Source organism: Arachis ipaensis, chromosome B03 (assembly GCF_000816755.2).
Source record: "Arachis ipaensis cultivar K30076 chromosome B03, Araip1.1, whole genome shotgun sequence".
In the NCBI taxonomy this organism is placed as follows: Eukaryota; Viridiplantae; Streptophyta; class Magnoliopsida; order Fabales; family Fabaceae; genus Arachis; species Arachis ipaensis.
This window is the reverse complement of record NC_029787.2, coordinates 30,276,523-30,287,294: the sequence shown is the minus strand read 5'-3', so window position 1 is coordinate 30,287,294 and position 10,772 is coordinate 30,276,523. Positions and strand designations below refer to the sequence as shown.

General features: G+C 36.4%; 1 protein-coding gene across 1 annotated transcript in view; it reads right to left on the bottom strand.

Annotated features, from left to right (window-relative positions):
- The window catches only part of LOC107630046 (DNA repair protein recA homolog 1, chloroplastic), a 13,424-nt gene extending 3,084 nt beyond the window's left edge, over positions 1-10,340 (bottom strand). Inside the window, 11 exon segments of the mRNA XM_016333066.2 lie at positions 218-294; positions 371-433; positions 6,344-6,400; positions 6,691-6,795; positions 6,961-7,086; positions 7,184-7,269; positions 7,391-7,520; positions 7,601-7,663; positions 8,303-8,392; positions 8,395-8,487; positions 10,019-10,340. Coding sequence (XP_016188552.2) covers positions 218-294; positions 371-433; positions 6,344-6,400; positions 6,691-6,795; positions 6,961-7,086; positions 7,184-7,269; positions 7,391-7,520; positions 7,601-7,663; positions 8,303-8,392; positions 8,395-8,487; positions 10,019-10,222 — 1,094 coding nt within the window. The 5' untranslated portion in view covers positions 10,223-10,340.

The following is a 10,772-nucleotide window of genomic DNA, read 5'->3' as shown; positions in this document are numbered from 1 at the left end:
GTTTAATATATATCGTAATAAAACGAAATTAATAGAACAGCTCTTCCATTTACAAAATACAAATAACAAAAAGCAAATTCTCTAATTAACATTCTTATGAATCTCCCATCTACATCGAGTTGAAGTTCCATGTGAAGTCCTATTACAGAAAGTAAGAAACAATGCAAACCATTAAAAAAAATGATACTAAGCTTCATAAGCAAGTTTGAGATAATACCGATGGTCCCCATAGCTGTACCAAGAACCTTTCTTTAGGACAATGTCCAGTATTTCTGCACAATCTAAAATGCAACCCTGACAAAAAAAACTAATGAGTCAAAATAGTGATATACAACTAAGGTTAACAATACTTTTCTGTTGCAACACTCACCAGCTTACTGACTCCTTCACCGAATATAATCTCGAATTCAGCTATTTTGTAAGGCCTTGATACCTAAACAATTCAGAGAGTTAATAACACCATAGTGAAGTATAAAATGTAGCATAATTACCAAGAAGAGAATTTTTAGCTCATCAAAATCTTCTAGCAACCCTATCAAGTATAGTTGTCAAGTGCCATACAAGATGGCATTGAGAATCTCAATACCTGTATTTCCGTTAATTCAGTAAGATAATCATTAGGTAATAACTATCAGATGCCTGCATGTTGTTATATAGTACATTAATATAAATAATAAATAATGTTTAATAGAACTTTTCAAGTTATCACTTTCCTTTTCAACACTTGATTAAGTGTAACATGAGTGTGGTTGGCCACACAATTATTTTTTACGGAGGCTATGGTTTCGAAGTGATCAATGCCGAGGGTAAAACTATTTTAGACTTTTCCTCAACCTTTGATCTTCTCATCGCAAATATATGTTTTAAAAAGGGAGACGAACATCTTATAACCTATAAGAGTAGCATGACAAGCTCTCAAATCGACTTCTTCTTGTTGAGGAGAGTCGACCGAAAATTTTGCATTAATTGTAAAATTATCCCGGGAGAGAGTTTGACAACACAACATAGGGTGCTCGTCATGGATTTTCGCGTTGAGCAAAAGTTGAGGAAAAGACATCATACGAAGAACCCAAGGACGAGGTGGTGGCGGATGAAAGGTGAGAAACAAAGAAGTTTCCTAAGACGGGTAGGAGAAGAGGCAAAGTGGGATGGGAATGGAAGCGCGGAAGAGATGTGGAGGGAGATTGCAGAAGTTATTAGAAAAACAGCAAAAGAAAGCTTTGGTAAATCTAAAGGAATAAGACCAAGAGACAAAGAGTCCTGGTGGTGGAATGCGACTGTACAAGAAAAGATAAGGATAAAAAGGGAGTGCTTTAAAAAGTGGTCTTTATGCCGCAACGCAGATAACTGGAAAAAATATAAGGCGGCTAAGAAAGAGACAAAAGTGACTGTAAGTGAAGCAAGAACAAGAGCATATGAGGGTCTCTACTAGTCTTTGGACACGAAAGAAGGAGAAAAATGTATATATAGAATCGCAAAGAACCGTGAAAGAAGAACGAGAGATTTGGATCAGGTTAAGTGCATAAAGGATAAGGATGGAGAGGTGTTGGCTCAAAAGGAAAAGATTAATAAAAGGTGGAAAAGCAACTTCCACGAGTTATTTAATGAGGGACAGAAGACTCTTCCGAGCTTTAGTCGGTTATGCACAAGGGAAGAAGATCAAAACTTTGACCACTATCGAAGGATTCGAGACTTCGAGGTAAAAGAGGTTCTAAAGCAGATGAGAAATGGCAGGGCAGTAGGACCTGATAATATCCCGATTAAGGTTTGGAAGGGTCTTGGAGAAAAGGGCATCAACTGGTTAACCAAACTTTTTAATGAGATTTTAAGGTCAGAAAATGCCTGATGAGTGGAGAAAGAGCACTTTGGTACCTATTTACAAGAATAAGAGAAATATACAAAGTTGCGAAAACTATAGAGGAATCAAGCTTATGAGTCATACCATGAAGTTATGGGAAAGGGTGATAGAACGGAAGTTGAGAAAAGAGACACAAGTAACAGAGAACCAATTTGGATTTATGTCAGGCAGATCTAGCACTGAAGCGATATACCTTTTAAGAAGGATGATGGAGAGGTATCGTAGTAATAAAACGAATCTACATATGGTGTTTATTGATTTGGAAAAAGCGTATGATAGAGTACCAAGGGAGGTCTTATGGAAGGGTTTAGAAAAGAGGAGAGTAAAGATCGCATATATTCATGCAGTTAAAGACATGTATGATAGGGTCACAACTAATGTGAAGACTCAAAGTGGTGTGACAGAGGAATTTCCTATTGGTATAGGATTACAACAGGGATCATCCTTAAGTTCATATCTTTTCACATTAGTCTTGAAAGCACATCCAAGAGCCTGTGTCATGGTGCATACTTTTTGCCGATGATATCGTATTTATGGGAAAGTCAAGGGAAGACCTAAATAAGAAGTTTGAGTTATGGAGAGAAGCTCTAGAACTGTATGGACTACGCATAAGCCGTAGCAAGACAGAATATATGGAATGTAAGTTCAGTCTGAGAAGGGAAAACCCTGATATAGAGGTGAAGATTGGAGAAAATATCCTACGAAAAGTTAAAAGTTTTAAGTATCTTGAGTGCATCATACAAGATAATGGAGAGATTGAACAGAATGTAAATCATAAGATCCAAGCAAGTTAGTCAAAATGGCAGAGTGTATCTGATTTTATATGCGACAAAAAAATGCCTTTAAAACTTAAAGGTAAATTCTATCGCACCGCTATAAGACCGGCTATACTTTATGGTACGGAGTGTTGGGCGGCTAAAGGAGAACACGAACATAAGCTGAGTGTAACAGAGATGAAGATGTTGAGACGGATGAGTGGTCATACGCGATTGGATAAAATAAAGAACGAAGATATAAGGGAGAGAGTTGGAGTAGCATCCATTGTGAAAAAGATAGTTGAATCGCGTCTCAAGTGGTTTGGACATGTGAAAAAAAGACCGATAGAACATCCAATCAGGAGGGTGGATGAGATGAAAGATGGACAAGGGGCGAAAGGCAGAGAAAGACCTAAGAAGACCATCCATGAGGTGGTCAAATGAAATCTACATGTAAACGGTCTCTCTGTAGACATGATACATGACAGAACACAATGACATCGTTTGATTCATGTAACCGACCCCATTTAATGGGATAAGGCTTTGTTGTTGTTGTTGTTGTTTGTTTGTACTACTATTCTTTTTAAACATAAGAACACCAGTAAGGCTACAAGATGAGAACTTAGCGATCCTCCTTACAAAACCAAAAGAAACGAAGCTACCATTGAAATGTAACTTTCTGATCTCCCTCGTCTCTTGTACTCTTTCAACCTACTTAGCATTGTAACTGAAACCAAACCTGAGGTAACCTAACGATTCTTGACCATGGGCCCACTCACCAAGTGACAAATTTTTTACTGCCAACCATGTGTTCCTTTTAAATAACCACCATACCCACTATTGTATTGGCACTCAAAAAGATGTCATCCTTCAAAAAAATACACATCACTATTCGCAAGTTGCAATCAGCACCAAATTTGAGTATAGTCGCTTATCCACCTTAGCATCCTCGTCTCGTCCACACTAAACTTATGCTCATGTTTACAGGTTGCCGTCCAATAATATGTCTCGTACATCATAGTCAGTCTAATGATAATGCGGTAAAATTTACCCTCAAGGGTACTTTTTGTCACATATGAAGCCCGAAACACTCCACCACTTTGACCAATTTGCTTGATCTTATTATTTACATCTTCCTCTATTACCCCATTTTCTTGAATAATACAACCAAGATGCTAAATCTCTTCACTCATGGTATGATATCTTATTAAATTTTCACTTCTATGTTTGAGTCCACCTTTTGCTTGCTAAACTTACATTTCATTTACTGCGTCTTTGTCAAACTAATGCATGCTCTATGTACCTCCAAAACTTGTAACCACAAATCCACTCATTTAAATCATCCCTCGATTTGCCTATAAGAACAATATCACTGGCAAAAAGTATGCACCATGATACAAGTTCTTGGACATGTTTAGTAAGCACCTCCAAGATAAATGTGGAAAGATAGTAGCTTAGATATGACTCTTGGTGTAATCCTGCACCAATGAAAAATTCCTAAGTTCTCAAGTTAGTTGTAACCCCATCATATGTGTCCTTAATTATAAGAATATCAATTATCTTTACTCCTTTTCTTCTCCAACATATCCTACAGGACCTCCCAATCTACTCAGTATAAAACTGTGACAAACCCCAACAGCCAAGAAGTTCAGGGGCAGCATAGAGAAATTACTCCTTTTAAATATACATATAGCAGGAGAGGAATATAAAGAATAACTAATTAGTAAGGAAGGCATCGTGAATTTAGGGAGTTAGTTACAGGAGAGAAATATAAATAGGAGTGAGGAGCTTTGGTTTAAGGTAGGAAAAGACTAAAGTGAAAATTGTGGAGAGAATTGGCCTCTCAAATGCCAAACGTCATTTCAGTAGAGTCATACACACATACTCAATATACTCATTCACTGGTTTGGAGCTATCACATTGATACTCCCTCTTCAGTGATTTCACACTACTTCTATTCTTGTTATTCTTGATCATTCATACTACTTGCTTCTCTACACTTCTTGATCATTCACACACTACTTCTATTCTTGTGATATCTGAGAACCTTACAAAAACCAAACTGATTCTCCGAAAACTATGTCTCTTGTCTTATCCTCCGCTATATCATCCTCAACCATAACTTCAAGATATGACTCATGAGCTTCATCCTCTCCAAAGTGCTCTTTCTCCATTTATTTGGCAATCTTCTTAGACCTTATTGTGGTGTAAAATACAAAGTAACTTGAAGCACTTAAAAGGTCTCTTCCTAGTACTAACATAGTTCAGTTATTCCTCTATCTAATCCTCCCTGTATTTAACTATTCCCGCCAAAAGTTCCTCAGTTACAATTTTGTTGGACCTTATCAAACCTAAAGGCTCTCTTCCTATGCTTATCTCACTTGAACACTATACCATGTAATGCTCCCTACCACAGACAAACTAAAACATAATGGTTCCATTCATATTTTCCCATGGTTTTCTCCATCTTTAACCACTCCGCCTATTTTATATCTGATTTACTTTCCCTGTTGGGGCTTTTAAAGTCGTTTTCAACATGCCCACACATAATTTTAAGTCATCTTCCACCACTGTCCTAATGGATCTTTTACCGCTCAACCTTGAATTCGATACAATTTTATAATTGTTCAATACAAGTACTCCTTAAACTTGAGCAGTAAATTTTATCACAACCAACAAAGCTTAGATGAGAATGGGTGGCAAGCGGGGAAGCCCGCCCCGCCCCGTCGCGCCGAAAGCCCGCCAAACCACCCCGCCCCGCCTAGTGAGACGGTCCTAAAATCCCACCCTACCCTGCCTAACTGCGGGCTGGTGGGCTAAGCCCACCAAATCTCCTCTTTTTTTTTACTATTAACTATTAAATAATATATATAATTCCACAATCATTTTAATAAATTTATAATTTCTAAAGGCATAAAAAAATTATAATTTTTAAATTCACAAACATTAAAGTCTTCGTAATTATAAATATTGTCTCCAAAGCAAAATAAACATAATCCAAAACACAATTATAAATATTGTCTCCAAAGCAAAATAAAACATAATCTAAAACACTCAATTTTCATCTTCATTCTCTTGAAAGTTGGGTTGGGAGAATTGGGTTTTGGCAAAAAAATTGCAAAAATATCCCCTTCCCAAAAAAACACTAAGCTCGGCGAGGAAGCCCGCCCCGCCAAAGCCTGCGGTTTAAGCGGTGCCGGTTAGGCGGCCTTTTGCTATTTGGCTATCCCAATTTTCCAGCCCGGCCCGCCTTTTGGCGGGTTACGCAGGCCGGGCCGGCGGGTTTAGGCCCGTTTGCCACCCCAATGAGATGCACTTGGAAGCAATGATCAAAGATCCTTGGATGATCAGGTTCATCACCAACCCTACTATCCCAGATTGCATTTGATGCAACTCCTAATAAATATTGTGTTTGTAATGATGTTAGTGCTAAGTACTTAATGTGGGAATGGCAAGATCAGTTATTGTTCTCATGGCTTTTCCTTCACTTGCATACCAAAATAAGAATGATGTGGAATTCTTATAAACGAAAGTAAACCCAAGCAAGGAATTCAAACAGTACACTAACAGATAGGTAAACTATAGGAAAGAAAAAGTCAAATTTCTAACTTCAAAAGGGTACAACATAACTTAAAGAAGAAAGTAATTGGAAGTATGTATCAAGTAACTATGTTAGCTACACAGCAGAAATGAAGAGCTTTCAAATGTGCATTCAAATATTCTAGTTTACCTTGCTCTTTTGCACTCTTGCACGGACTTTAAGGCCAATTTCTTCATCTCCTTTAGCCTAAAATAAAATTAACATTAATGCTTAATACTAAAGAATTTTGAAATAATGATTAAAGATTATAAAGTAACAAGTAATTCTTTGCACGAAAGCCACTAGGATTGGTCCTAGTGGTGAGGGTTTAGGTAGTATGCATGAGGTTCTAGGTTCAAACCTCATTGCTATTGTGGGAAAAAAAAAATAAAAGTAAAAATAAGAAAAAGTAATTAATGATAGTATGTTAAGGAGAAATGCAACTCCCATGTTTAAAATAATACATAACAATATATCAAGAAAGTTATTGTGCTTACAGACTTTATCTTCCCTATAGGACGAACTTCTAGCCGAACTGACGCAAAGAACTTCAATGCAATTCCACCACTTGTCACTTCTGGATTTCCATAATAGACGCCAATCTACAAAACAATTAAGATAAATCATAAAAATAAAACCAAAATATTTAACATATCTCAACACATCATTGAAATTATATAATTAAGTGATGTGAATTTACAGTACCTATATGAGTGCATGCAATCCTTGACAAGAAGGTTAAACTAATCAAACACAAATGCAAATACCTTATATCTTATTTGATTCAAAAATATTAGTGTACAGCCAGCTTTTGAGGCATTTCCAGACATCTTGCGTAAAGCTTGACTCATAAGGCGAGCTTGCAACCCCATTTGCTGCATTCCAATCTCACCCTATGTATTATGAAGAAGAGTTAGAAATGAAATTCAATTGCCTAAATTATAAAACAAAGCTACCTATAAATAACAAAAGTAACTGTTAGTCTGTTACCTCAATTTCTGCTCGTGGAGTGAGAGCTGAGACAGAATCCACACAAATGAGATCTACGGCACCAGATCTACACATTCGATCTGCAACTGTAATATAGAAATTTCGATCAACTCATAGATCCAATACAGCAACCTGCTATGCAGCAAGGACAATGCAAAACATTAGCTTATCCATTTCAACCCAACCACTTAAAGGCATAGATATTACTCTCAAGAGCCATCTCTCCGTGATCAGGTTGGCAGACAATCAAATTTTCTACATCCACTCCTAATGATTTAGAGTATGCTGGATCAAAGGCGTGCTCAGCATCAACGAGCATTGCATTTCCTCCTAGTTTCTAGACATCAAAAATAGAACTGCACGTTGGTCTCAAAACATATTTACATCAAGTACATTATTGTCATATAAATGAATTACCTGCACTTCTGCAATAGCATGAAGTGCAATGGTAGTCTTCCCACTGCTTTCTGGTCCAAATATCTAGAAATATAGTCAGAAGATAATGTCAGTTTGACCATGACAGAACAATTCAGGCATAAAGTAATAAAAAGAATCAACAACCCTATCATGTGTAAATTCATGAACAAAAGAATCAAGGAGCAATAACGCATAAACCAGCTTTTTCGGATAGTTTTATCAGAAGCCCTCCCAAACTACAGTAACATACTCCTATACAGGTTAAGCACTACGTATGAAGATTGATAAACACAGGTCAGGGTACAGAGAGAAACAAGATGAAAATGGGGAAAAGGTAAACTAAAGTGCAGGTAAAATAAAAATAAAAAAGGTCCATAACTCCATAAGCAGTACAAATCCACCATTCAGCTAGTACGTCTTTCAAAGTAATGTACACAAAGAAACCAATGAGAAATTTCCAGCATGGTAACCGAGCAATCCTAACTTGTTGAAGATGCCATAAAACACCAAAACTAGTAACAAATACCAATTGAATAAAACCCCAATGACCCAATCCTTGCAGCTTACAAATATATCTCATTCTTCATAATTCACACCCAATTATTTTACTTACTCCTCACTCCAGAAACCTAAAAGTTGTAAATAAGATGGTGCGAAAAACTAAAAGAACAGTGACCACAAACATATACCAGGCAACAATACCTCAACAATTCTACCTTTCGGAAGACCGCCACCTAAAGCACAGTCCAAGGTCAAACAGCCACTAGGAAATGTTTCACTGCAACATTTACATACACTAAAGCTCCCCCAGCACTGCCCAATCTTGTAACACTTCCCTTTCCAAAAGAATTGTTTATGTCATTCATTGCTGCTTCTAGTGCTTTTTGCTGGAACAAATATTTCATTGTCAGTTAAAACAAATTTAAAACTCGTTGAGCAGAAAGTTAATACGAAAATATCCATCAGCTATCCATTGATCATTCAGTAAAAATGGAACAACAACTACACTTATGGGCAATGCTCACATCATGATTTCTTTAAAACAGATAAATAAAACCACTTTAAGAAACTATACATGAATTAAAGCAGAATAGACAATGTTATAAAATGCTATTTCAAACATTAAGATATTAGGGAAGAATAGAAAAGATGATAAGGAGAAATTTTGAATATTGTAATATGACAATCTAAAAGAGCAATCATACATATATAGAAGCTATAAATTTCACATAAACACTGTGTTATTGAATATATCTCACACATCACTCTTTTACAATATTGTCTATCTTCTCTTGACAGACAATTCTTGACAAACATACAATTAAAATTTCCTTTTAAACAATTACAGATTCCCCTCTAAACAAGTGAGAAGATGAACCGTGGCAGCATCTTATGGTTTGAAAATTGAAAGATAATCAAGTAATAAGAAAACCCCCTGATATGAACTAGAAAAAGAGAGTCAACTAAAATAAGCACGTCTCCTGAAATGCCTCCTATGTCCCATCTATTCCAGTAAATATGAACTTGCTCATTATAATGCCAAAAAGAATACAATTCATCAGGAACAAGCCATTGCCATTTGAATTAAAGGAGATCTTAGACAAGTTAGGGAGATCCAAATTTTTCAGGGAAATGTGTAAAACATACATTCAACTCGACAACATAATCCCAACAACAGTAGCATTCATAAAAGGTGTAAGAAAGAACACAAGATAAGGAAGACATAATAAAAGTGATGCAATCCCCCAAGGAGTAAGGAGAGGAACCCCTTTCCAATATTATGGAAAAATCCAACCCAACCTTATCATAGGCCTTCTAAAATCTAGTTTAGAAACTGCACCTCTTCATCACCTTTTAAACCTAATCAACAACTTAATGAGCTTCAGAGATGCATGCCCGCAAAAGAGAACAACCAAGTGCTTAACAGCTGCTTGGAAATCAACATCTTTCTAGAGATGCTATCAATCATATGTTAGAATCTCTGTACCATTTTTTTCCATTTTTGATAGCATACTTAATCAGCTGATGAAAATTCCACAAAAAAAAAAAGAAAAAGACGATAAAACCGTAGAACTCTTATATAAAGGAAAGCTTTCTCCAACAGAGATGCATGATGATAATTCACCGGAACACAGAAGTTACAACAAATGTTCAAAAAACTTTATGCCCCAGTCATTTCGGTCTTGTAGGTTTCAATAGTCATCGTAAGTAACAAACGTAAGTCAGATGAATCCCTTGAGGGGTCTCAATCTTGAAGGACTAACCTAACTCATTGCAAAGGACTAATTTGACTAACATTTGTTAAAGGACTATTTTGACTTTTGACTTATCGGAACTTACCGGGACCAAACTTAGAGAGAGAGATAATCAGGTAATGAAACAAGAGAAAATATACAGAGAATACGGGGATATGTGTACCCTGTCAACAAAGCGGGGATCAAAGTCACCAGAAATAGCGCCATTGACTCTGCTTTCAAGCTCGCAGTGAACCCTGAGGTTCTTGGAAGTAGCTGAGATTGGACGAAGACGAAGGGACTTGAAAGGAAGGGGGAGGAAGAGGGCTGAAGAGGAGGGTACTTTGAGAAACGCGGTTTGGGGTTTCAGGGGGAACACCAAATCCATTTAGAATGAAGGACCAATGAAAGAACACTGGTGAGTGGTGACACAAATTCAAAATAATTGTTTCAGCTGAGCGTTGAGAGACAAAGATATGAGTAAAAGACTCTAAAAGGACAAAAGGAGAAGAATATGCTTGAGAGTTGAGCCGAAATCAACAAAAATAAAAAAAAATCCAGCCTTGGGTCGGGTTGTTCACCACAAATGCCGGGTAATGTTACAAGAAAAATAAAATATTCAAAAATTAAATTTAGTTCATTTGTTAAAATTTAGGTGAAGTGAAATATGGATGAATCTTAGTATAGACTCCCCAGGTTTAGTACAAATCCAATTTTTGTAGAAATAGTTACTATCTATAAAGTACAAATATTTGACCGAGTCATTATATTTGTATATTAGACACATTTTAGATACAATATTTTTGACGTTCGTCTAACGTACGTATTTAGTATGTTCAAACATATTTTAATAAAAAAATTTCGGACATATTTAGACATATTTATATAACATCACCTGTCAGCATGTTTTGCATTATTCTTAACATATATTTTTAAAA